We start from the raw sequence: 27,905 nt of genomic DNA, 5'->3' as shown, positions 1-27,905 counted from the left end.
GTTGAGCTGGGGGAAAAAGCAAGATGTGTCACTCAACGCCATTCTCCCGGTACCAGAAATGTCATCGAGCTAACCAGCCAACGGAGATTATGGACCTTTTTCACAGCAGACATTTTGGACTTGTCATAGTAGGAAAAGCACAGCTGAAATTGATAAACTTAACGATGGCTCAATTCCATCAAGTGTCCCAGTAAGCTATTTCAGTGAGTCAGAATGCACCATACCAGAGCCTCTCCTAAGTGGAATGCAGCCATCATTAATGGTTTTGAATACACCTGTGCTTTTCCTACTATGACATGTCAACATGTCTGCCGTGAAAAAGGTAGTGTTGGAAGTGTTGGAAAGTAGTAACTAAGTACATTTACTCAAGTACTGTTTTTATGTTCAATTTGCTCCACCAGCTGTAACATTAATATACAATGCTTCTTACTAAAGCATCGATAGGTTGTAATCATATATGGCCATTCTGCTAATAGGCTACTTTAAGTACATTTTGCTGTTAATACTTTTGCACTTTTAATTCTTGAATCTTGAATAGGACAGTATTGTACAATATACTAACTATAACAAACTATATATATATATATATATATATATATATATATATATATATATATATATATATATATAACTAAATAAACTAAATATTTAATAAAATAATTAAATTAGTTATTTAATATAATGTATATAATGTATTATTATGTATCTATGTATATTACATTAAATAACAAAAAAATAGACTAAATAAATAGACAAACCAGACGTAAACTAAAAATAAAGTTATGATACATTTACAACAGTGTCTAGGGAACTTACATGCATATGCACAAGAGGTAGAAAAGACGAAGAAACGTCAATGCTATGATATATCAACAAACAGTCCAATGCTTTAAACACTCCTGGCTACAGTGGCTGTTTGTACGTGGTTCAATATACGATCTTTGCTCGCCCTCACTGTCATGAGAGGCGTGGCGGAAAGCACGCATGCTAGCGCCCGCTAATGCTCTTCAAGTTTGTGTGAAGAGCTGGCTGTGGCTGAACACAGCAGCAGCAGCAGCACTGTCTGACTGACTGAGCCTCGCAGGTGGAATATATAGTAAAAACACCGTGTTAGTATTCCCGGAGATATAACAATTGTCTATCATCTGTTCTGAATCAGTGTAAACCGGAGCTGTCATGCAAACATAGCCGTTAGCAAGCGAGCCAGGCCGAGGAGAGCTGGCTAGTTGTAGCCTTCATCCAGACAGGAGCATAAATGTTTCACACAAGCCAGTTTATCGAGTTTGTCTACGCCGAAGACGATGCGCAAGGACGTGAGGATATTATTAGTGGGGGAGCGTAAGTAAAGCTATAAAACTGTGATATTTAACGTAACTTACAGTGTGTTGGTCAGCAGTGATTGTCTGCAGTGTCAGCTTTTAGTGTTCACTTTGCACTGGCGCTACCAGCAGGGCATCATCATCTCATGATGATGGTGTTCATTCAGTCCATTCATCCTTTCTGTGTAACATCTGATCTGTTTTGTGTTGTTGCTACATACATCCTGCCCACGATACTATTGGAAAAACAAAACATCTGCTGTAGCTTTTTGAAACAGTAGATATTTTTATGTCCCCATTACACAACTAACATCAGTCTTTCCATTGTATGTTAGTGGACATAGAACAGATAAAGGTTGCTCACTTTAAATCTTTGTTTAGTTCTCAAGCTATAGAAATATATTGCAAATTGACTGTCCCATGTTTCCTGGCAGACATTTAAATCCCTACAGTCTCCAGATATGCTCATTTCTGTTTTAAACAGCAAAGCCAAATAAATAAAATTTAAAAAAAATAAAAATAAAAAAAATAAATATATATAGTATTTTACAACTGTGAAGAAAGCTCATTCTGCCTTTGGTAGTTTTCTCTGGTCATTGAATTCATGGAATATCTGGGATTGTTTTTGGGAAGTAAACTCCAGACAGACAGAGAATGTTATTCTATCTTTCCACCTTCTTCACACTGTGGCTATTTTTCCACAGGAAGCCCAGCTGTTTTGGGAATTATGTTTTCACACTGTTCACACACACATTAACAGAACAGTTAGGAATACATTTAGTCTTTTATTGAAGGTTTCGGGCTTACTAATAAATAGGAAGCCATTGTAAAGGACAGTAGTTTTCAAGATTATTTTTTGGGCTTTTCAGCCTTCGATTTTTGACAGGACAGCTAGGTGAGAAAGGGGCGAGAGAGGAAGAAGACATGCAGGAAACCAACCCGGCCACAAGGACAGTCGTTTTAAAACTGAGCCAGGATGAAAGCTTCAATTCATAGATTGTACACACCCATAAAAAATTGCCCTGTGGTGTTTGTGATGTCTGTAGTGTGATATCTGTGTCTCAGTCACATGGCCCGGATAGCTTGTTAACTTAATGACAGTTAGTTATTTTCATCGTAAATTAATAAATGATGTCCCCCCGCAGTTAAAATATTAATATGAATTGTAATGAGTTGTAAGCAAATGTGGTTGAGTGTCTGCTAAGATCTACCAAATAATCAGTCTCATTTATACTTTCGCTCCTCTCGACAGCCAAAGTGGGGAAGACGTCTCTCATCATGTCCCTGGTCAGTGAGGAGTTCCCAAATGTGGTACGGATAAGTGATTATTATGTCAGATGTTTGATACTTTGATGCCTCTCTACCTTCAATATCTAATATTTGTGGCGTTTAACACCATTGATTTAACCATATTATTGGAGCCCTGTAACTAGTTGTAAACATGTCTGTGTAAGTGAGAGCCATGTTGTGTTCATCCTAGGTTCCCTACCGAGCTGAGGAAATCACCATACCTGCAGATGTCACACCAGAGAGAGTTCCCACACACATTGTGGACTATTCAGGTAATTTACGCCCATGACTGTTTCTTTGTTTTTAGATTTAACTGCATTAAGTTGTGGTGACCTTTGTTGTAAAGTCATAAATATCACCTTTTCTGCCTGCAAATTGAGAAAGAAGAACTCTTGGTATTAACTGTAGTACACTTATCTTTCTCCTACAGAGGCAGAGCAGACAGATGAGCAGTTGTTTCAGGAGATCTCCAAGGTCAGTCAGTGCATTATGCTCTCCTTTTAGTGCTCTGTTAAGTACTGAGTTCAGGTATAAGCCTAAAAGAGGTCTGTGTTGGTCTCTTTCATAGGCAAATGTGATTTGCATTGTCTACTCTGTCAACAACAAGAAGTCCATAGAAAAGGTGAGCTACCTCTGTGGCTAGGATTTCCATAATTGGTTTGTATTGCAGTTGGACAGTAAAACGTTTGAGGCAGTCAGTGTGACACTCATAAATTAGAAGTTGTCTCTCAAAATGGTGACGATCTTTAAAATTTTTATCTTTTTTCTACCTTTTTGTTTTCCATAGGTGACGAGCCACTGGATCCCCCTCATTACTGAGAACACAGACAAGGACAGCAGGTGTGAACTTGTATGGAAATAGGTCAGAGTTTTCATTGTCAGCTCAGTTTTGGACAATGAAATATGGGGCGAATAGGGTTCCTGTTTCTTCATTTCTCTATGAGCACAGCGGGCTCCTAATGCACAATCAACCTAATGGAAAGTCTCCAAAAGACCGTTTTCTGTAGGAAAAGGCCAGTCATGGAATCTTTCTACTAGTCGTTGAAGTGATGACGTACAATCACATGGTGGAAGTTGTCTCACAAATGCTTTTCTGTAAACAGAGAGCTGAACTGGAAGGCAACATTTCACATGAACCGATAGCCTTATTCTCCATTTGTGTTTTGATTTTCACTGTGAATTGAGTCACTGCTTTTCTGGGAAGGAACATGTATTAAAGGGAAAGTACTCTTTTGCCTAAAATGTTACATCTGTTAAATTTACAGTTTATGTTTGTATTAGTGTTAATACAATGCTGTGTTTGTTATTTATGCGTCCAGGGTTCCTCTGATTCTGGTGGGAAACAAGTCGGACCTGGTGGAACACAGCAGCATGGAGACTATACTGCCCATCATGAACCGGCACAGTGAGATAGAGACTTGTGTTGAGGTAGGGAGCGACAGATCTGTTCACTGTTCGCATGTGAATGCTGTGAAAGTGCTGATCTGTTTTAATTTGCCAGACAAAAACTTCCTCATTCAAGTAATGCAGTAGCAATGCTATTGTTCCAGACAGCAGTTGTGTTGCTACGTACACAAGGTCAAAAGGGACATAAACACAAACGGAAATCAATATCTTATTCTATTGTCATTAAACAGAACATAAAGAGGGGAAGAAGTTTTTGTTGGTTTAGGAGCCAAGAGGAACAGGATTGTTTTTAGTTAAACATCCAGACATTGTTTTTTTTACTTTATTGGCAGTGCTTTTAGTGGTTTTACCAGCACAGTGAAGACACTTAAGTTGATGTAAAAACATTAAAATCTCAATAAATGCATTTAAATTGTTTTCACATGATGACCGTATACATGTAGAAACAGAATGCTTACAAAATAGAACTGGCCCAAATTAAGAATGCTATTGTCATTTACAGTGACCTCTATTTGTAAAGCCCTTCATGTTTATGATCCTCACTATCAACCAAACTGAACACCCAGTTCTACAATACAGTATGTGGAGTTGTCAGTTATGCAATTTTAAACTTGTTGAAATCCCGAAATGTGGAAGTCTGCAGCCAAGGGATAATCTTGTCAATTGTATTGATTGTTGTCTTCGTTCGTATAAATTAACCCTAATTGAACCTTTTGTCAATAGTATTGCTATTGCTGCCCCTTTTTTTTATTTATACTTTCCATGATGGACTCCATTTCTTTGCATATGTTTACTATAAACAGTGTTTACAATAAGATAGCCCAACAATTGTACAAGAAGATTTGATACTTGACACCGGCCATGAGCTTAACTCAAACCCATAACATGATGACTGCTGTATCTAAGCACGGTGAAGAAGCTCCTAATGGTTGAGAAGTCTGCTGTTCGTGCTGAGTTCACTCTTTTCCTCCTCCTGTGTCACCTTTGAACACTGAGTACTATCTCCTAACTGGGCAGCGCCTGTGTTTCTTTAGACTGGTTAATTAAACTAGGCGTGTCACTCAGACAGATCCTGTGTGTTAATACCCCGTCTGGCCCTGACTTAGCTCCCGCACACACATACAGTATATACAGGAATATATATACACACACACACACACACACACACACACACACAGGTACGTAAACAGGGTAGGCCCCATTTTGCCATGACGCTGTATTTTCACAGGGTTGCAAAGACGTTAAGGTGTTTATGTGCAACAAGGCTGTATACAGGTTGTTTTTATAGCATATTGAAAAATAGTATACGTATGTATAACCAAACTCAGTTCTTCCTTTTCTCATTGTTTATAGTGTTCAGCAAAGAACCTGAAGAACATCTCAGAGCTGTTCTACTACGCCCAAAAGGCTGTTCTGCACCCCACAGGTCCTCTTTACTGTCCAGATAAAAAAGATGTAAGAGCAAACAAATTGACACGGTGTTTTTGTGATATGCAATGGTTGTCAGCTAAAAACCTCACTCTATGAATTTACATTCGAGAGAGTTATTATGTATATATACAGTATTAAACGGAATTTTAGCAGAAGGTGAATTACAAAGTAGTTGCGTTTAAAGTAACTTTTGATTTGCCTTTTGGATTCCCAGATGAAGCCACTGTGTGTCAAAGCCCTGACTCGAATCTTCAAAGTATCTGACCTGGACAATGATGGGATTCTCAATGATAACGAGCTCAACTTCTTCCAGGTAAGTCAACTGATGACTACTGTCGCTTACAAAGTTAACAATAGGTTTATCGCGGCTACCTCAAGCTCACCCGGTAGAGCGTGCGCCCCATGTAGGTTGAGTCCTTGGCAGCGATTGGAGTTTGCATCCGACACGCAGCCCTTTGCTGCGAGTCATTCTCTCCCCCTTTCCTGTCTACCTGTACTACCTAATAAAAATGCAAAAAAAGGCCCGAACACCTTATTTTATCAAAAGCTACTATTTGCACAGGACCTTTCTTTGGCTGCTTTTGACAACAACGATGTTTTTGTCTGATTGCTCACACAGCGGACGTGCTTCAACACCCCACTAGAGTCTCAGGCGTTAGAGGATGTAAAAAATGTGGTGAGGAAGAATTTGACTGACGGAGTGTGTGACAACGGACTCACTCTGCAAGGTGAGTCCGACATGGATGGACTGGCTTTCTCCTTGTGTTGACGTACACACACATCTCTTGTAGCATTATTCCTGACTGTGTTTTTCGGTATTTCTGTGATATCCTCTCCAGGCTTCCTCTTCCTCCACACCCTGTTCATCCAGCGAGGGCGCCATGAAACAACGTGGACAGTGCTGAGGAGGTTTGGGTACGACGATGACCTGGAGTTAAATCAGGACTACCTCTTTCCTCCGTGAGTCTCAGTCTTCATTTCTTTAGACACCCACCACCAACTGCATCCTGTGTGCATGCCTTAATAAAAGCCTCATTATTTCCCTCACTGAAATAACGGATGGACGCAAGTATTTGTGCTCTTTTTAACATAATACTTTATTTTCTTCAAACATAATGTTACCTTTTTATAGTTAAATTTAAACAAAAATAAAGGTGTAGCAACATCTGTCTTTCACTTTTGGTGCCTGTGCTCATTTTTACCAAACTGTCAGTGTTGTTAAGCCCTTAAATTAGATACTAGATTCAGTACTTTACATTGATGTTATTACCAAGGAAGGATTAATAGGTAGATTGAATATGCACATTTTCACAACACCTACTAAAATGTCTACTGAGGACTACTGAGCCACTTTTATAAGTAAACTGTAATATTTATCCTCTTATTTATATTCTTTTGTAGTAATGTTTTCTGTTTATCACATGTTCTGCTCATTGACTAGAACATTTACTTTGAAACATTTTAATGTCTTTAGGTTGAAACTTCCTCCAGACTGCACCACAGAGCTCAACCATAATGCCTACCTCTTCCTCCAGAGCGTCTTTGACAAACATGACAAGGTATAATCCTGTAAACCTGGTTCTGTATTTACTTTACCCTCTGCCCTGGAGAGGCTTTTACAGAAAGCTGCTCAGTACGGAACACCGCACAAAACCAAACAGCCAGCGCTGACCACCTGCTGAGGCGTGATTTAAACGTCTTTTCACTGAGGAGAGATTGACGGGAGAATTAGCCGCGAGGTTAGACTGGAAGTCAAAGAGTAAAAGTGGCAGCTTGTACCATGATCTGCTTTTTGTCATAGTGATGCGTGTCCTACTGTGAATGTGTGCTTCAGTCATGTTTTGTTTTCTCCGGTAGAAATAACAAACTATTTCCTTCTTCAAGCACCATTTTCTATAGGTTACCATAGTTCACTGTCCTGAACAGTAACCAACCTTTGTGTCGATCAGGACCGTGACTGTGCCTTGTCACCAGAGGAGATGAGGGACCTGTTTGATGTTTTTCCCTACATGCCCTGGGGTCCAGATGTCAATAACACAGTTTGCACTAATGACCAGGGCTGGATCACCTACCAGGGATATCTCTCCCAGTGGACGTAAGTGGTGATTATGTAAAGGTTCTGTACTCGACATTCAGAACATTAAAGCTATAGTGCGTAGTTTCTGTCGCCCCCATGAGGAATGACAACAACACTGTCGGCCCACCCCTCCTCCACGCAGTTGCTAGTAGCCGAAGAGGACACGGAGAATAAAAAAAACATGATGGATTCTTCAGAAGAAGTAGTTATCTTCACTCGAGCTTCTACGCGGGAAAGTCACCGGACGACACAATCTTCTGAACACAGCCATACTGAGAAATACAGAGAGTTGTGTGCAGCTGATAGTCTTAATTAGCTTTGTAGCAACTCATTTGGCAATGGCTTGAATGTAACGCATGTTCAATAATATCAAAAAGTTACGCACTAAAGCTTTAATATAGCAGCAAACAAATATTTGATATGTAAAGATATAGTGGAGTAATGGTGTCCTGAGCAGACAATGAAGTCACACTCCCTCTGTGTCTGTTGTAATCCGGGCTTCTGTTTTTTGTTTTGTTATGTTGTGTGCATGTGGCCGTGACAAAACGTTGGTATTTCACAAATTGCGGAACAGCCCACTATTTGTTTCAGTATTTCAAGTATAGCCCCTCTAGGTTAAAGCCAGTATACGTGTGTACTTTGAACATTTCTGACATTGGTGCCCTCTGGTGGCAGTATCAAAAAAGATTATGTGTCTCAGATGGGGTAGTCTATATCCACGATGTTCCACTTCCGGGATTGCTCCATTGCCGTCGGAAATTCCGCCGGATTTCACTCTTTTCAGCCGGATGTCCGTTACCTGCCGTTTTGTTTGTGTTGGAATTTTACACTCTGGTTGATTTATGAGGAAGAATGTTGACTGCTTCTCAGATCTCTGCAGGGTAAATCGAAACAGCTAGCTAGACTTTCTGTCCAGTCTCAGTTTTCTGTTGCACGACTAAGGGTGTTTTCACACCTACCTCATTTGGTCCGGACTTTCAGACTTTTCAGTTTGGTCCAAACCAAAATTGCAGGTGAGAAAGATGCATCGGACCACGGTCCGGATCAAAAGACCAAATTTTGGTCCGAACAAAAGAGGTGGTCTCGGTCTGGACCAAACTGAACCATGGATCGGTTCGTTTTGGATGGTTCGGACTTTTGGACCAATTACAGGAAGCTCTGGCAGGCTATCATCGTTTTATAAGATTGGGGAAGCTCCTTAAGGAAGAGCTCAGTGCTTACGTGTATGTGAGAGAGAGACAGTGAATGTGCTCAGAGTAGACAGCTGTCGGCTATCAGAGCAGAGAATAAATCAGCAGTTTACTTGTTAAGTGGTAGTAAATGTACAGCGTAGGTTTCAGTTTGTCTCTGAATAAATGCTGCAGCTCCTCAAACCCCAAGTACATTTCCCGTGTCTTGCTTCTCAATAATGCAACAAAACAAAAAGAGCCGCCAAAAACTCTGACAGAGAGAGGATATGAGAGGACGGGGAAGCCCGTCTACAAACCAACTATTACAGTTACAACTGTCGGGAGAAGCAGCGCACGTATGTGATGACAACAGGACGTAGTTTTGTCACGGATAGTTCTTTAGTGTGCTTGCATAACTGCAGTGTGAAACCAAAACTTTCCAGATCAAATGTATACAATGTAACAAAATCATGAACCTTGGTCTGGACCTGGTTCAGACTTTCAGGTGTGAAAACATCCTAAAACAACTTTGAACATACACGTTCCACCAAAACAAGTTCCTCCCCTAGGCTATTTTGCAGCGGCACCGTGGCTTTTCCCAGTGCTTAGCGCCGCCCCATGACAATTGTGATTGGTTTAAAGAAATGCCAATAAACCACGCAAAGCACGTTTTTTCCCCCATCCCGGAATGCTGTGTGGACTAGCCAGTCTGGCAAAGTGAAACTACACATGGGGCTGCTGAGCTTAATAGGCTGCAAAGACGGTGCAAAGATGCCACCAGTTGTCTCATTTGTCAACAAACACAAAACTTGTGCCACCATTAGGGCTAGGTATCAAACTTCCTTAAAATACTACACATAGTGGCTTTCAACTAGTCTTTGTTGGTTTTTAGTGAACTTATTCAAAGTTGTTTTCAGGAAAACACCAATGTACACACATTTCCCTGTCTTGTGTGTGTGTGTGTATATATGTGTATGTGTATATATATAAAACCACAATATCTCAGTCACATTGGTTTTGGCTGCAACTTACATTTGTTCAGGTTAACAACATATCTGGATGTCCAACGATGCCTGGAGTATTTGGGTTACCTCGGTTACTCAATAATTGCTGAGCAAGAGTCCCAAGCAGCAGGAATTACAGGTGAATGAAACCATCACATCTGCTTTTACATATTCATACTAAATGATGAATTGTAGATCCCTATAAAAGTTTGCTGTAATATCACAAATATAGTCATATACATTCATAGGTTATAATGTTTGAGCCATTAGTATTATTCAGCGTCATAAGCTGATCGGAAGTTGCTTTACACATCATTGAACTACTCGAGAGTCAGTAATCCCATCAGTAAATCAACACCATACAACACTAACTTTTGGACAGTTGAAGCAGCAGTTCAATCTTAATGTTGTTGCTGACTGACTGCAGGCATGTGTTGTCTGAACTGAGCTCTGATACCCTTGTGTGGTTTTCCCCCTCTGCAGTGACCAGAGATAAGAAGATTGACCTCCAGAAGAAGCAGACGCAGCGCAGCGTCTTCCGCTGTAATGTCTTTGGAGACATTGGCAGCGGCAAGAGCGGCTTCCTCCAAGCCTTCCTGGGTAGAAACCTCATGGTAAAAAAAAAAAAATTAAAAATAAGCACCAGTAATGACACATTTGAATGCATACTTAGCTCAGATATTTCACAATGTCCCATATTTAAATGAAACATATTACACTTGTTATTATCACAACACACTTCTCATTCTTGCATATATGGGATAGTATCATTATAGACCGGCAAACATTTTCCTGTTGATGCTTTCAATCATAGTTTACAGTTTCATATTCTGATCTGCTTTTATATGATGTTTCTTCTCTTCTCTCAGTGCCAAAAAACAATTCGAGAGGAACACAGATCCTACTATGCCATCAGCACAACCTATGTTTACGGCCAGGAGAAATACCTTCTTGTGAGTTTCAAAGATACCTCTACTATTACTTGAATTACTATAATTTTGCAGTTATGATTTTAAATAACACTTTTTTTTTATCAAGAATTCTAATAATAATAATTGCCAAATTGTGTGTGTGTGTAAATATATAGATATACATAGATATGTTTTATATAATATTTTTTTATATTCATATAAAAGACATGATTTAAATGTATACGTACCACTACTACGAGGTTGTCAGCTGTGAACCATCATGTGAACTGTGAGCCAGCCCAGCCTGAGGTTGGCTGTGCTTACATGTACCTGGCTGTTTATATAAGCTTGTTATCAGGTTCACCCAGTGCTTTTGTCAAGCAAGCCTTTCTACTTGCTTAACAAAAGCACTCGCATTGCACCACTCACTTGTAACAGCACATGCAAAGCCTACAATGCTAGCCATAGTTTAACATAGTATTAGTTTATACAGGCACTTAATACATCAACTGCACTCTTTTTTTGTTGGCACTTGTTTGTCTTTTAAAAACACACAGGCACTCCCTCTGTGCTGGCATCCGCAATGAAACCCCTCGCAGCACAGTGACTCTGCTTCTGTTGGCACTCCTAGGCAATTTGAGCACAAATGTGGTAATGCTCCTGTGTGGTTCAATCTTTAGTGACTGTGTCAGTAAAACAGCAGCATGTGCTCTTCATTGAACATCCTCAACAGAAGACTGCTTTGTTTAAGTACATTTCATTTCTGACAAGATATTATGAAATTCGCAGTGATCCACATCATTTCATCCAAGTCAACAGTATGCACTCTCAACTGTGATTGCTGACTGAGCTACACTGTTGTTCCCATGAAGTCAAGAGAAAAAAGACAAACCTGCAGTTCTTTCCACCATCCATTATTGCCAGAAAATTATGGCTGTAGTAAACCAGGCCACTACAGCTGGCCACAGTGATGCAGAGAATATTGGCAACTATCTAGCATGGGACTAATGTTGGAACTCAGCAGTGTTGTTCTAACTATCTCCCCTCCTCTCCTCCTCTATCAGCTTCATGAAGTGTTCCCTGACTTTGACTATCTGTCTGATGCTGATCTGGCCTGTGACATTGTCTGCCTGGTATATGATGTCAGCAACCCTTACTCCTTTGAATACTGCACCAAAGTCTTCAAGGTAAAAGGGTGTAACTGCATTATTGTTAAAAGACAAATGACATCTGAACCACGGTCATTCATCGCCCTCTTTCCCTCCTCAGGAATACTTCATGGACAGCAAGATTCCATGTATGATGATAGCAGCGAAGTCAGACATGCCAGAGATCAAACAGATCTACAGCTGCAGTCCTCTGGAGTTTTGTAGGCGGCACAAGATGCCACCTCCCCAGTCCTTCACATGTAACACTACAGCTGCACCCAGCAGAGACATCTACACCAAACTTACCACAATGGCCATGCACCCGTAAGTATGGAGACACTTGATCTAGATTTGTTAAACTTGCACTAGTCATTTTCGCACATAGGTGTCCCAAATGGTAGCAGAGTTAACTCATTTTAAGAACTTTATTACTAAAGGCTGTTTTATGCTTCGGCATTGAATCGACGGCGTACCCCCCACAGACCCCTCTGCCTCGCCACGAACCCCTCTCTGACCCCTCTGCCGTAGCTCGACATGCACCTCCAGAAATTTGTAACTTCGCATCTGTGATTGGTCAACTCGTCCTATGTGTTGATAGTCTGTGTTTCAACAGCCTACCGTGGGGAGTAGCAACATGCTAGAGTGCTGATTGGGCCACATTTTCCTGTCCGAGCCCGGCCTGCGTCCGACAGAGCAGTAACCGAACCCGGCCTGAGCCCGACAGGCATTAAGATATTTATGTCCGAGCCCGACACAGTTAAAATCTCATTTTTTTTCTCATACTAATGACACATGTACGTTTGTTTGTGGAAAACGCGCTTTTATTAAGCAACTGTAGGAAGGCATTCGGAAATGTCAACAGATGAGCGTATCAGCGCACACGGGGGAACAAGTGCACGTTAATAAGCTGTTTAAACCAGGGGAGACTCGTTACCTCCAGGGCCGAAGTTAAATGAAAAACGTCCCGTTTCTGGTGAGCAAATGAATGAACTTTGCTTTCAGTCTGGGGTTTATTTCGGACACCGCACACACTATGTACAAAACTTAAACTTATTCCACCAACTCTGCTCCGGTTGCATCTACATCTACACATACTCTATCTCTCTTCTGCCCACTTTGCACACACATACCCACACGCACTGAGCTCTCTTAAAGGAGCCGCAGCGCCATTTTACAACAAATGCCTTATCACGCTTATGTGACCAAGCCCGACCCGAACCTCATTTCTAAATATCTGTCCGAACCCAGCCCGTCGGGTACCGCCGGATATCACAGCTGAAGACAGGAAAGGGGGGAGAGAGAGGAGGGATGACATGCAGCAAAGGGCCGTGGGTCAGAATCCAACCTGGTCGCTTTGGTAAGGACTGAGCCTTAGTACATGGGGCGCACACTCAACCAGGTGATCTAACAGGGCGCCCCAGGGATGTCTTTTAATCTAAGGTTTTAATTTGTATTTCCTTAACACTGAGATTCATTTCTGCAGTTGGGTCATGTTTGGCAGTGAATCCTGTGTAAAACAGGTGGAATAGATGGATGCCTTTTTTTCTTTTGTAGTCCACTTGATCTGTTAGTTTACAAAGCCCTACTGTGTGTTATGTCTGTGACTTTACTCCACGCCTCAGGATAAACCCGCTCCCTATGGGAATGCTCCTACTCTCTGCAGGTGTCAGTATCAGACATGATGTACTTGAGTCTAAAATAATGCACTTCGCTGCTCTCTGAACATGTTGCTTTCAAGTCTGATGCTACAGTGATTTGCACTGTGGGTAAATGGGTTTCCCTGCTGAGCAGTAATGTTGATGTCTCGCACTCCTGCAGTCAGTCAGGCTGCAGTGTGCTGTCAACACATAGTGCGTGAGTCCTTTTTCCAAATACAGTGGGGCAAAAAAGTATTTAGTCAGCCACCAATTGTGCAAGTTCTCCCACTTAAAAAGATGAGAGAGGCCTGTAATTTTCATCATAGGTACACTTCAACTATGAGAGACAAAATGAGAAGATAAAATCCAGAAAATCACATTGTAGGATTTTTAATGAATTTATTTGCAAATTATGGTGGAAAATAAGTATTTGGTCAATAACAAAAGTTAATCTCAATACTTTGTTATATAGCCTTTGTTGGCAATGACAGAGGTAAAATGTTTTCTCTAAGTCTTCACAAGGTTTTCACACACTATTGCTGGTATTTTGGCCCATTCCTCCATGCAGATCTACTCTAGACCAGTGATGTTTTGGGGCTGTCGCTGGGCAACACAGACTTTCAGCTCCCTCCAAAGATTTTCTATGCGGTTGAGATCTGGAGACTGGTTAGGCCACTCCAGGACCTTGAAATGCTTCTTACGAAGCCACTCCTTCGTTGCCCGGGCGGTGTGTTTGTTATTGACCAAATACTTATTTTCCACCATAATTTGCAAATAAATTCATTAAAAATTCTACAATGTGATTTTCTGGATTTTTTTTTTTTTCTCATTTTGTCTCTCATAGTTGAAGTGTACCTATGATGAAAATTACAGGCCTCTCTCATCTTTTTAAGTGGGAGAACTTGCACAATTGGTGGCTGACTAAATACTTTTTTGCCCCACTGTAGTTGGATAATCCCATTGCATCTCATCGATAGATCTCAATTGAGTAAGGTTTATCTGTTTTCATTGTCATTCATGTATTCTGTCTCTTAAGCGATGAGCCCCACTCAACTACTTATTTCATGGTGGTGGCATCTTTTAACTCTATCTTCTTCCTCTTGTGTGTTTTTATATATATATATATATATATATATAAACTGCGTGTTGGTGTTTGTCTTCCCAATATCTCTCCTCAGCCACGCCCGGCTGCGCTGCATGTGCACTTGTAACCGGTGCACTTTCTGCTTGTGTCAAAACTTCCTCAACTCCGAGCTGCTGCAGACGGTCAGGGCCAAACTCTACGCTGTTGTACTCATAAGGTTCTTTGACCTCTCTTTACCTCTGCACACTTCTCAGATTTGTCGCCATCGTCACCTCAAGCTTGTCCCGTTTATTTCTCCTCATTTTTTGCTTGCCATCTTTTTGCCAAGTTGTGGTATTTTATGCAACGATTTCCCAGAAATTAGAATAGAATAAAAGTGTCAATCACTCACATTTTATACATCATCATTTCCTGCCACAATTTATTAGTACCCCTTGTTTCATACTGTCAGAGTCCTTTGAGTTTGTGATTTAATGCATTTCCCTTTCTATTTTGATCCCAGTCCCATTGTCATTCGGTTGGAGTCAACTTCCTTGTTGTCATCTTGTTTGCTCATGACACTGTGCCTCAGAGGTGTCATAGCTAATTTCTTGTCTTGTTGTCTCATGTCATAACTATAATCCTGCACGTCCCTCATCTGTTCGACTGGCTTTTTCTTCAGCATATACAGTATATCCATGTTTCTACATCCCTGTTCTGTCATTTCATCCATATTTTCTTTAGTTTCATGTTATTTATTTTCACATCATCCTTCTCAGCACCTACTCTTTACTGTCCTTCCCTTCACCCGGTCTCTGTATTGATCTATTTCTCTGGGCCTTCTTCTCTCTGTTTAACAGACATGTAAGCCAAGCAGACCTGAAGAGCTCGACCTTCTGGCTGAAAGCGAGTGTCGGGGCCACGGTGTTTGCCGTGCTGGGCTTCGCCATGTACAGAGTGCTGCTCAAACCACGGTGATCCTCAGGCACCTGGGTCCAACCCTCTTCACCCCATGGTACATATAGAGCTATTTTGTCACACCATTGGGCTCTCCCACTTGCATTTGGTAAATCTAAATCTATTTCAAATCTGTCGTGGTTTTATTTTGGCAAGAAAGAAAAATGTATGAAAGCTTACCTTAGCATTTTTGCATTTTCATTCCACTGTAAATTTCTCTTCTTGGGAATAAAAAGAGAAAAATATTTGCAAGTTTTTGCAAAGTAATATATCTATATTTATATTAAAAATGAGCATGAGGGTAAGCCACTGATGAGCCCAAGTGAGTAACAAGTGAGTTACATATATAGCTATTTTTGGTTGCTTGCTGTCAGTTGTGATAGGGATTGTGATATGTCAATAACACTGATGCTTTTATTAGACTGAACTCTATGTATATAGTGTATATAATACAGTAGACTGTACATTTGTTTGTCATTGTCTAACTTACACACACAATACTGAATGCAAAGGTATTAGCTTAACAGTCTGGTTATGAACTCACACAAACATTAGCATTGATATTCACATTGACAGAAATTGGTTTGCCTTTTAGGGCCAAACACTTGGATGCAAACTTTTCTAATGTTTGTACATTTCTGCAGGTCAGGGTTTGATCAGTGGATGTGGATATGGGTCTGCTGCTCTCTCTCTCTCTCTCTCTCATGTCTTCTTATGTTGGTCACTTAATTCGTCAGCTCATGCGCGTGTTACTGTGCTAAGATATTTGAAAATGACACTTTACAGCCACTCTGTACATTTTGAATTTGCATGCTTCAGAATTTCTGACCACATTCCAGTGTTTTAAGACTTACTGTACAAAAGAATTACCACGCCAACTTCTCCACATTGCTTTCCATCATCCAGGGATTATAGTAGTAACGTTTATTGACAGGAGTGCTGGACAGAGAATAGTCGAGTCATAGTAAAGTCATTTGAACCTTGTTGTGATTCCCGGTCACCTCTCCTGATCGCAGAAGATGCAATAATGTGGCCCCAGATGTTGATTTCCATGCATTTGCAACTGCTTGCCACAATGTACTGTTTGATGTATTCACTTAGCCCTGCCTTTCCAAAAGTTTACAATAAATAAATATCTCTATTATATCTGGTGTAATGCAATTTCTTTTCAGTTTTCAAGAGATTTGAAGATTTTGCCAAGTAAGGGCAAGCTTTTGTGTGAACGAATTACGGTAATTTGATTCTTTTGTGTATTTCTGAACAGCAGTGGGGCAGTGACCAGTGATCATGGTTGCTTGTAATGAATATGATGCAGACAGTATTCTTCAGTTATTGAAAAGGAAACTGTCAATTATTTGTGACCATCCTTTATTATGCTTTTGTTTCTGATATCCCACCATGTCAACTTTAGTTTAGTTTAATAATAATACATTTTATTTATATAGCGCTTTACATGGTACTCAAATACACTTTACAGTAAAACCAGCACATTAAAAACGGATGAAGCAATACAACCAACAAAACAAGCATATTAAAAGCAAAAGTGATTTTTTTTAAATATATATTAGGGCTGTCAATCGATTAAAAAATGTAATCTAATTAATTACATACTCTGTGATTAATTAATCGAAATTAATCGCATACATAATTAACGGTGCCTGAACCGATACTTTTTAAGAAAGTAAGAAAAGAAAAAAAAGGGTACTAAACAACAGTTGGTTAAACAGCTTGTTTATTGCTAAGGCCATATGGTCAAAATTAAATGATTTAATAATAATGTATAACAATAACAATAACTTATTTCACTAGTAAATTGCTGTTGAACGACAAAAACAACAACCAGATAGGAAATGGACATTTACAATAACTTCAAATGCACCACGAGACTGTAGTTTACCAGTTTCATTGAGCACTGGCTGTGTTTTTTTTTCACCGTCTGTGTTGTTTCTCCGACGGCAGCTGCAGATTGTTACATCCCGGTGTTGAATCCTCTACAGTGAAACACAGTCAAACTTTACACCGTTTAGCGTTAGCTGTCAGCATTGTAACCGTGTTTAATCCAGCTACTAGCTAGCGGTAGGCTAACGTTAGCTGCTGTCGAGTATAGTGTTATCTAGCGTCACATGCAGCGGTGTTTGTGTTTCCTGTAACGTCTGTTTCAGAGCAGCAGAGAGAAGCGCAGACATATCAGTGGCACCAGATTTTCGTCTGTATGCAAGCGTCAATATGGAATGGATTAATCTGCGTTAATTTTTTTAACGCGTTATTTTTTCTCAGATTAACACGTTATTTTGACAGCCCTAATGTGTGTGTATGTGTATATATGTATGTGTATGTATATATATGTATGTATGTGTATGTATATATATATATATGTGTGTGTATATATATGTGTGTGTATATGTATATATGTGTGTGTATATATATGTATATGTATGTGTGTATATATATGTGTGTGTATATATATATGTGTGTATATATATATGTGTGTGTATATATATATATATATATGTATGTATATATATATGTGTGTGTATATATATATATGTGTATATATGTGTGTGTATATATATATATGTGTGTGTATATATGTGTGTGTATATATATATATATGTGTGTGTGTGTATATATATATGTGTATATATATGTATATGTATGTGTGTGTGTGTGTATATATATATATATATATATATATATATATATATGACATGAACTACTACGACTACCATTGTAGTCACTGTTCCATTATCTTTATTGTGACTAGTCCTACTCTATCTGTAAAGTGTTTCGAGATAACTCTTGTTATGATTTGATACTATAAATAAAACTGAATTGAATATATACAGTACTGTGCAAAAGTCTTAGGCAGGTGTGAAAAAATGCTGTAAACTAAGAATGCTTTCAAAAATATAAATGATTGTTTATTTTTCAATTTACAAAATGCAAAGTGAGCGAACAAAAGAAAAATCTAAATCACATCAATATTTGGTGTTACTACCCTTTGCCTTCAAACCAACATCAATTCTTATAGGTACTTGCAAAAAGTCAGGGATTTTGTAGGATTGTAGTCAGGTGTATGATCAACCAATTATAGTATATAGGTAGTTATACTGCATCAGCAAGGTCTCTCCCAGACAAATATTTCAAAGCAGACTGGTGTTTCAAGATGTCCTGTTCAAGCTCTTTTGAAAAAGCACAAAGAAACGGGCAACGTTGATGATCGTAGACGCAGTGGTCGGCCAAGGAAACTTAGTGCAGCAGATGAAAAACAGGTCAAGCTTATTTCCCTTTGAAATCGGAAGATGTCCATCAGTGCCATCAGCTCAGAACTGGCAGAAACCATTGGGACCCAGGTACACCCATCTACTGTCCGGAGAAGTCTGACCAAAAGTGGTCTTCATGGAAGAGTTGCAGCCAAAAAGCCATACCTCCGACATAGAAACAAGGCCAAGCGACTCAACTATGCACAAAAACATAGGAACTGGGGTGCAGAAAAATGGCAGCAGGTGCTCTGGACTGATGAGTCAAAATTTGAAATATTTGGCTGTAGCAGAAGGCAGGTTGTTCGCTGAAGGGCTGTAGAGTGGTACAATAATGAGTGTCTGCAGGCAACAGTGAAGCATGGTGGAGGTTCCTTGCAAGTTTGGGGCTGCATTTCTGCAAATGGAGCTGGAGATTTGGTCAGGATTAATGGTGTCCTCAATGCTGAGAAATACAGGCAGATACTTCCATCCATCATGCAATACCATCAAGGAGGCGTATGATTGGCCCCAAATTTATTCTGCAGCAGGACAACGACCCCAAACACACAGCCAAGGTCATTAAGAACTATCTTCAGCGTAAAGAAGAACAAGAAGTGATGGCATGGCCCCCACAGAGCCCTGATCTCAGCATCGTCGAGTCTGTTTAGGATAACATGAAGAGACAGAAGGATTTGAGGAAGCCTACATCCACAGGAGATCTGTGGTTAGTTCTCCAAGATGTTTGGAACAACCTACCAGCCGAGTTCCTTCAAAAACTGTGTGCAAGTGTATCTAGAAGAATTGATGCTGTCTTGAAGGCAAAGGGTGGTCACACCAAATATTGATTTGATTTAGATTTCTCTTCTGTTCATTCACTGCATTTTGTTAATTGATGAAAATAAACTATTATAGTTTACAGCATTTTTTCATACCTGCCTAAAACTTTTGCACAGTACTGTATATATATAGGTCATATATATAGTAAATTCAGACTAAGGAACAAGCATGTAATGATTTGAGCTATGACAACATGATTTACTAAGACACAAGAGGGCAGCATTGCTTAAAAAAATACTAATTCACAAGTGGATAAAACTTGTCATCAAATTGAGTGGCTGCCATGTAATTTATTTGGCTGTGCTTACCTGGCTGTAATATTTTGAAAAATGCATTGTGAAAGTGACTCAAATCTGTTCATGTGATTACTGTAGATAAGTACACCAGCTTCCATAATGAGCCAGTTTGCGAAGGGAGACCAGGGTCAGATCGGGAGTGAGGTGAGTCTTTTCAGTATATAAGAAGAGCTGCATCAGGAATAACTTGGAGAAATATCATGAATTTATGGCTCAAATATATAGAATCATTATCTTATTGCATTATTGTTCCAGTGCAACAAAGATATGATCAAGCTATTACCTCAACTTACAAAACCTATTTTTCTCCTAAACAAATAGGCCTTCTCTCTCCAAATGCCTCTCATTAAGTGAAGTAAAATACAATTTATTAACCGCTCATTCATCTTATCCCTCTATAATTTAACAGCACCCTTGTGTTATCTCTGTGTTGGTTTTTGGTATTGGGTTAATCATTGATTTAACCCACATGGTGGTGGGTATGGCATTCAAAACAGAATATCAAGTCATGTAGGTGATTTAAAAATTAAATTTGGTACACCTTCACTTCCAGTATCTGTTTTACCTCAAAACATGTTCCACAAAAAAAACACATCAGTCGTTTTTTTTACAAGCATAGTAGTCTGGAGCAGCTTCAGTTGACCCCACAAAAATATGGATGATGTTAAATCCAAGAAACACTGCCTTTGGACATCTAAAGCTAAATTTGCTGGTGCAGCTGCTTTGTCAGCACATTTAAAGCACCACTGGTTCTTACTAATGAGTATCTGTAATTATGGGAGGCAGTCAGACACTGTGCTACACCAGAACTCTTATTTAACCATGGAAATGAAGTCCCTGAAGTGTACTTTCTGGTGAAACCATGGGTACTTGTACCTCAGAGGGTACTCCTGCAGTTGTCATGTGTATACAGTGTACTATACACATATTGCGTCAGCTGTGACACCTAAATGCCATTGTTGCAATTGCGGGTGCACGAGAAGTTAGCGAACAGAGAAGTTGAAACAGTTTGTTAAAAGTGATGAATTAATAGTAAAAATAGTTGGCTAAGTGTAAAAGATAAGCAGTGCAGCTGCTGTAATGGTTAAAATAATGATCTGAAAGTAATTGATAAATGATTTAAATTGTTAGCTTAGCCAAAAGTAAACAGTTCAAATTGTTGTTGTTGCTGTGCCTATGTGTATGTTTTCTTTAAATACCATCAACCTGTCAGGGACTGCAAATGGAAATTGTCTTGCATCACCAAATGGTGATGTTAATGAATGTGCATTGTCCCTTCTTAAAGTATCAAAATGCTCAATCCACAGAGAAATAACATTAAAACATGTAAACATGTTCTAGTGGAAACCCAAAATACAAGTATGAACCTGAAAATTACAATTATATATTCCCTTTAAAATCAAAATACATGTTGGGCGCTGCATTAAAGCTACTCGGGGGAAGAACCGTGACCCCGTGACCAGGATTCAGGAGTTAGTCCAGGTAACTAAATATAAAAAATGTGGAGCATCTAAATTTTATTAGATTTTCAGGGAGGCTCGTCCACCCAACATGGAAGGGTTGAGACTGTGCTGGGAGAAAGATGTGGGCGAACAGATCTCAGCTGATAGATGGATGAAGTTGGTTGCGTCCTGGCATAACTGTTCTCGTGAAGCACAGTCTCAGCTGATTCAGTACAAATTACTTAACAGAAACCACTGGACCTCCAGTAAAATGGCCAAACTAAAACTTAAGGACAGTAACACGTGTTGGAGGTTTGAGAAGGAAGTGGGTACTCTGATACACATGTTGTATTCTTGTGAAAAGGGCTGTTACCTTCTTGAATGATCTATTCGAATTACAACTCACCAAGACCCCAGCTCTGTGTATTCTGGGTCTGCTGCCAGACAATAACACTCTGACCGGAAGACAAAGACTATGGATACGTCTGGCTACTACAACAGGATGTAGAATAATTCTGAGGCACTGGAAGTCATCTACTCTGTGCTGTTTTAGGGAATGGACTGAACAAATGACAAGAATGGCTACGTATGAGCGAGTCACTTACAGAGTAATGGGGAGAGAGGATATCTTTAATCAAGTCTGGGGCTCCTTCCTGATGGCAATAGAGGGGTTGTCTGTCTGAATATAAGGCACCTGTTCTGATCCAATCCAATATAGCATTTGACTGGTAGAATAATGTAATGCAATGTAAGGCACATTTTCTTCTTCAGTGGATGATATAGATGTCTTGTTAGTTGTGATGGTGACATAGGTTATACTGTCTGTCAAAAATATGAAAAAAAAAAAAAAAAAATCAAAACACATGAACACATTTTAAACATTGCTAATATTGTTAATAAACTTGAGTTTACAAGTAAGGGTCTGTAGGGGTACGTCGGACAGAAAAAGTTGGGAACCACTGGCTTAGAGAACAGCTGGTGCCTGGAAACAGCTTTGAGAGATACTTTTGTCAAAAAAATAGAATACTCCCAAGCTGTTAATTTATACATGAGCTAAGTTCTCCCACATAGCAGGTGTTTTTCTTGCTGTATATCTTGTCTCTTTCGCTTCTTTCTGTTCACACTCCCTTCCCTCATCTGCCTCTTATGTCACAGCTCTTCAGATGATGATAGCACATGAGTTGTGAAAGCAGCCACTGCAAAGATTATTTTGTCCAATTAGCTGCTTTTAATGGAAATTCCCATTGGTGCCTGTAGCTAACATGACAATAATTCCCCTCACTCCTTGGTTAATATGAAATATTGAATCAAATCTGTGCTAGAGAGTCTGTGACATAGTGTATTTATTAATTGATGTATCTACCTAGTTCATTTTTGTCACTGTGGGACCCAAAAAATCATTTAATTTTGCAGTGTTATTATTCTTTCTCTCTCTTTTTTATTGCCGTTACACCCTGTCATTTATTTGATGTACTATGAAGGATGTTATTTCTGGTTGTCCAGCAACAGTTGAAAAAAATAGATCTGATAATATTGAAGATGTAGATTCTGATTAGGTTATAAGTTTATGCAAATAAGATATACATTACATCATTTTATGCAAATCCCAACAGACAATATCTCTTTCTCCTTCCTTTTCTCTCCGGATAGGCTACATCGGATTTTTATCATCACAATTTAACTCCTTATAACTGATGAACAGACCTAATGTGCAATAACCCATTATTGCGAGTGGTCAAAGTAAATTATTTTGAGGCTGTTGAAATTTGTCTGAATTCTGGGTGAGGCCATAATAAAATATTCCATAAAAACATGTTACGAAAAATTGTGTGAAAATACAGAATCTCAACAGGTTTGCGAATCTCTGACCACGGATACAGAATGGCTCCTGAGTCTTTTCTAAACAACATATCAGACTCCAACTTTAACCCAACAGTGCTGTGTAGGAGTTGGGAAAAGACCCCTAGGGTTAAAAATATCAACTTTTATCATATTGTTTCCATGGCAATGTTATCACATACCGTACAGTGTTTGGTGTTTTAAGCCCCTGGGGGAGTTTCACTAAGGATACTGATCAACCTACACACTGCAGACGCCACCGCCATCACATAATTTCTCCTCACATGGCTTCCACCCCACTATTAGTTTTGTTTGATGTCTCTGTAGGCAATAGGCCGGTGTTTGTCTGAAATGGGGCCCGATCATCTGGGTGATTGTAGCAGCAGACTTGAAGTTTATATTCCCTCAAACAACCTGGAATTTACAACCTTGGACAATCCCTTCTTTCTGAGCCTTTGAGCAATTCAACTGTGTGCTGTTTTTGTGGGACACGATGAATTAGTATTTATAACACGAGACGAGATTGCATGTGAATGAACCCTGTTGAGAAATTTCTAAAGAGAAAAAAATAATGTTCCCTTTTTGCCCACTTTCTTATAATGCACCATCTATAAAGCATTTAGGTTGTAACTGATCCTTTTGACTATATCGTTGTAGCTTTTTCATTTGTTAGGAAGACCACTCCCATGGACCATGAGGCCATTTAACAGTAATAGGACTAAATCTTTTATTAGGTTAGTTAACAATATTAACATTTTTTTAATTAATGGATAACCAACATTTATAACAACCAGAAAAGATAAACCAATGGGAATTGTGACGTGAATGGCGTCTAACTGTTCTGTAAAGCAATGATGATTGCATTATTTACCATTAGTAAACCCTAAACGGTTCCTTATTAAAAAAAAAAGTAGTCTACCTGATAGGGTTAAAATATTGAATATTGGACTGGTGTCGTCAGTTACCATTTAATTATAGCCTACAACTAGGCTACTACATTTCAACAGCATGCACAAACGACCTACAACCTATGAGCCGGTGACGGCCAGCTGTAGCCAGGGAGCCGGAGTTCCTTGAAACCCCTGAGACAGTGAGACAGGCTGGTGATCCCTCCTCAGCGTCGGTCAAATCTCTCCCTTCCTCCCCTCTCTCCGCCCCCACCCTCTCTTTACATCGCTCTGTGTGTGTGTGTGTGTGTGTGTGTGTGTGTGTGTGTGTGTGCGTGTGTGTGTGTGTGTGTGTGTGTGGAGGGACGCATGCGGCTGGAGTAGAGTCCCGGCGTCTCCTGGAGCTGAATCAACCCCAACGGAGGCGGTCGGTGTGCTACTCCCCCTCTTTGAGGCTTCCCGTCGGCACGCGGCGGACAAAGCAGACGGCTGTCCCCGTGCTGCGTCGCAGACCGGCCAGAAAGCAGCTTGCCAGGTATCATGACGCACCAAAAAATTGGGCACTTGCTTGGACTTCTCTTCTCTTGAGTCTACCATGTGGCAGTGCCCACGCTGTTTAAGTCGACTTTTACCGGCTCCCGGATGGAGCAGCCATATAAGACTTGTGTGGCTTGTCTTCTCTGCCCTACCTTTCATGTTGTTGTCAGTGTTTGGTGATGTCATTATTTATTTCAGATGGATCTGCACTCTGTCGCTGCTGCGTCGCATCTCTCAAAGTGAGAAGACTCGCTCTGCAAATGTGCGTCCCCTGCTTCATAAACTTGGACCACTGCCTCTGTTCGTGGCGAGCGAAATCCAGGCTTCTCTCCAGCGCTGCAAACCTCTGTCACTGCTGACTAATGATGTGGTGGACGGTGGTGTGACACCGCAAAGGGACAGCCCAAGACTATCACTAAACTATTACCAAATCAACTTTTCCTCTGCGGATGAAGATTTGTTTGCCCGGTCTATGTGGAAGTGCTCTGGGAATAACTGGAGTAACTGAGTACAAATTAGTATCCTACGTCTTTAATTTATAGGTGTCTATCATTCCACCTGGACTAACTAATCTGACTGTCCAAAGTCAAACTGGAAGGGATGCGAAGGCGAGCATGATGCTCTGCTTTCTTACCTTCTGTTGTTGCTAACGCACAAAGGGAGCGAAATTGGATTGTAAACTATGTGGAGTGATTCCTGAGGATTGAGTCGCTGCTCTCCGCGGGTGCATGGAGAAAAGCAGCCCGAGGATGACGGGACTAACCCGGGAAGTGCCTGTGAACGCCTCTCCGGCGGTTGCGTCAAACGCGGAGGGCGAGGAGATCGAGGTTTTGGAAAGCACCGACGTCCTCCCAGTGGCTCCAGAGGACGTAAGTCTGCGCACAGTACAGAGAGACCTCAAGTGCACATATGAACACTGTTATCTTTCACGTTTTAACAATCAAGCAGAAGGACCTTCACTTTACTTTGCACTGGAGCAAATTCATGCAATAGCTTACATTTAATTTTTGAGGCAGAATACCATAGCATGAGCCTAAAATACATTTTAGATGGTTATTTATCTAAATGTCATGTCATAACTTGGAGTTTTTCCAGAGGTACCAGATGGGATTTAAAATACTTAGTATTACAGAACAATGAGAGTATCCACAATAGACACAAAGCACAACCCTTCTAGGAATATGATTTTTTCAAAGGGACAGACAGACACACACACACACACACACACACACACACACACACACACACACACACACACACACACACACACACACACACACACACACACACACACACACACCACTCTTGCTCCATTAGTTGTCTTAAACATTCAAATAGCCTACAATAAGAAAGTCCTTACACATAATGATCCACACTTTTGTACCTTATTATCTTTTGCTGTGGCTCATTGAACACAATGATCAGTTAATAACAGCATGTGATTTTAAGGCTGCAATTAAGGCAATTGTGCATAGAGAGGAGAGAAGTCATATGGCCAAGACTCATCATTTCCAAACAGGTGCTCCTCTCCACTCCAGCACCTGTTTCTGAGATTTTTTTTCTATCTCTTCCTCTCACTCACTCCTTCCCTTGCTCTTTTTTTCTCCCTTTCCTTTTCTCAGCAATGGAAGTCTCTGTTTGACAAGGTATGTATTGCAAGCTACAGTGGCTTGAATCTCTCCCCATATGCATGGTTTACTATCTGTGTGTGAACTGTGGGTGACCTCTGACTAAACCTGTGTTATTAGCTTGAAGCAACACAGATGTATAGACTAGATGAAACACTGCATTGTCCTGCCTAAAGGTCATGAAACATTGGGATGATTTTGGATGAACCGAGATGCCATATTGCAAGAATCAGTGGAAACAGGATAAAGTTACTTTTTAATGTGAAAAAGTCTAAATTTAGAGCTTTAGTGTAATACATATACATGCCTATAATTTACTTTCAATACTGTGATTTTTACAGATTCTGTCCATGTATCATGGCCTTGACATTGTAATTATGCTGTAACACTGGCTTCATCACTAATGGAAGTGTCTTAAACCAAATCATGATGTTAAACTTCACACAGCTTGCTCATGTTTGTCATCGTTGCTGTTTAAAGGATCTTAATTCTGCTTCTCATTCTGCTGAATACATCTATTTTTCGAGTGATCACTCACTGCTGTCTATAGTTTTTGTATCACTGATTCATTTAGATTTGTCTCTTTCTGTGGGTAAACATACCCATCACCAGAATTTAATTTGACTAACTGAGGTGAAACTTCTAGGTCTCAGCTAGTGAAGATGGCTCAGTCTTCTCTCCTATAGCCCCAGTTTGTGATTTCGGCTGATTAGACAAATGTATTTTTAGATAAAAATCTTGCCTAGTGCAGCTTTAAATCCTTTGCCTGCTGGGTAACAATCACGGCATAACATGTAACCAGGCCGGGGCTTTGTCAAACCAAACTCCACCAGAGGCTAGAGCATCAGAGGAGTGGAGCACACCGGGGGTGGTGGGTGTGTCGTCCGCTTACATTGACCCTGATAAGGCAATTAGGATAATACATAATCCTAGATGCATTGATCCATCAGTCAGACCGATAATAAGAAACACACACACACACACACACACATATTAATAGAGCCAATAAACCCCAGGAGAAGAGAAACACTGACCAGCTGATCATGCACGCAGAATGTTGGACTGACAGACGGCAAACGGGCCCCTTACTATCACACACACACACACACACACACACTTATACACGCACGGCCACCACTCTGTGGGGCTGCTGCAGCACCTGCCCGACCTGGTGCCCCCTACTTTCTCAGGGGGGAATTGTATGCATGTGACTGTGTGTGCAGGGGGTTAGCGAGGATGTTTAGGGTTGAGTCAGAGGCTTGTGTCGCGCTCACTCTTTCAGGGGGAAACTGAGGTCCCATGGGATTATGGTAAAGGCTAGCTGGGGGGTGGGGGTGGGTGTGTGTGTGTGTATTAGTAATGGAGGATATTCTATTTACAGGCAGTAAGTGGGCCTCTCAATCCGCTGTATTATGCGTGTGGCACAGCTTTGAATTTCCTCAAGTGGACATTGGTCTAAAAAAACGTGGGTTTGCCCTAATGGGAAGGTCATTGCCCAGTCTTGCAGCAACAAATGTCCTTTCACTCTTTTATTCTTTTTTCCTCCTTTCTCCTCACAATGAGTTGATCCATTTGTCAAGGGGCTGACCTCTGAGACCCCCAGCTTCTGTGAAGCGACACAGTCTGGCAACCTGTGTCACTGCATGAGAGACAAAAGACTGAAAGAAGAAAGTCTGCTTGAAAACAGAGTGATGTCTAAGCTTTTATTTGTCTAATGCACACTGTGCCTCTCTGCATGTCAAGTTTATACATAGTTCAGTTTATTTCACAGCATTATGAGAGGG

The 27,905-nt window shown here is 40.3% G+C and overlaps 2 protein-coding genes across 7 annotated transcripts in view; both read left to right on the top strand.

Moving 5' to 3' along the window:
* The first annotated feature begins 974 nt into the window (after window positions 1-974).
* Window positions 975-16,557, top strand: rhot1b (ras homolog family member T1). Of its 4 annotated transcripts, XM_078280597.1 has the most exons (20): window positions 975-1,338; window positions 2,572-2,630; window positions 2,800-2,881; window positions 3,040-3,083; window positions 3,178-3,231; window positions 3,397-3,449; window positions 3,929-4,037; window positions 5,370-5,471; window positions 5,662-5,760; window positions 6,067-6,175; window positions 6,287-6,407; window positions 6,922-7,006; window positions 7,397-7,542; window positions 9,736-9,836; window positions 10,181-10,311; window positions 10,567-10,650; window positions 11,673-11,795; window positions 11,878-12,080; window positions 14,572-14,694; window positions 15,317-16,557. In XM_078280597.1, exons 1-20 carry the CDS (start codon window positions 1,302-1,304, stop codon window positions 15,432-15,434), a joined length of 1,983 nt encoding a protein of 660 aa, XP_078136723.1. In that variant the 5' UTR covers window positions 975-1,301; the 3' UTR covers window positions 15,435-16,557. The 4 variants fall into 4 exon arrangements, with proteins under 4 accessions (XP_078136723.1, XP_078136730.1, XP_078136739.1 ...); XM_078280604.1 differs by lacking the exon at window positions 3,178-3,231; XM_078280613.1 differs by lacking the exon at window positions 14,572-14,694 and having other exon boundaries at window positions 977-1,338.
* Window positions 16,558-24,278: 7,721 nt separating this feature from the next.
* rhbdl3 (rhomboid, veinlet-like 3 (Drosophila)) overlaps window positions 24,279-27,905 on the top strand; it is a 60,154-nt gene continuing 56,527 nt past the window's right edge. The window contains exons 1-3 of one of the 3 annotated variants that reach the window (XM_078280576.1): window positions 24,279-24,491; window positions 24,692-25,362; window positions 26,116-26,139. In XM_078280576.1, coding sequence (XP_078136702.1) covers window positions 25,222-25,362; window positions 26,116-26,139 — 165 coding nt within the window. In that variant the 5' untranslated portion in view covers window positions 24,279-24,491; window positions 24,692-25,221. Of the gene's footprint in view, window positions 25,363-26,115; window positions 26,140-27,905 lie in introns of all 3 variants that reach the window. The other 2 variants (XM_078280568.1, XM_078280586.1) reach the window with 2 other exon arrangements.

Source organism: Sander vitreus, chromosome 2 (genome assembly GCF_031162955.1).
Source record: "Sander vitreus isolate 19-12246 chromosome 2, sanVit1, whole genome shotgun sequence".
In the NCBI taxonomy this organism is placed as follows: Eukaryota; Metazoa; Chordata; class Actinopteri; order Perciformes; family Percidae; genus Sander; species Sander vitreus.
The sequence above is the reverse complement of the archived record's forward strand: the minus strand, read 5'-3'. Positions and strand labels throughout refer to the sequence as shown.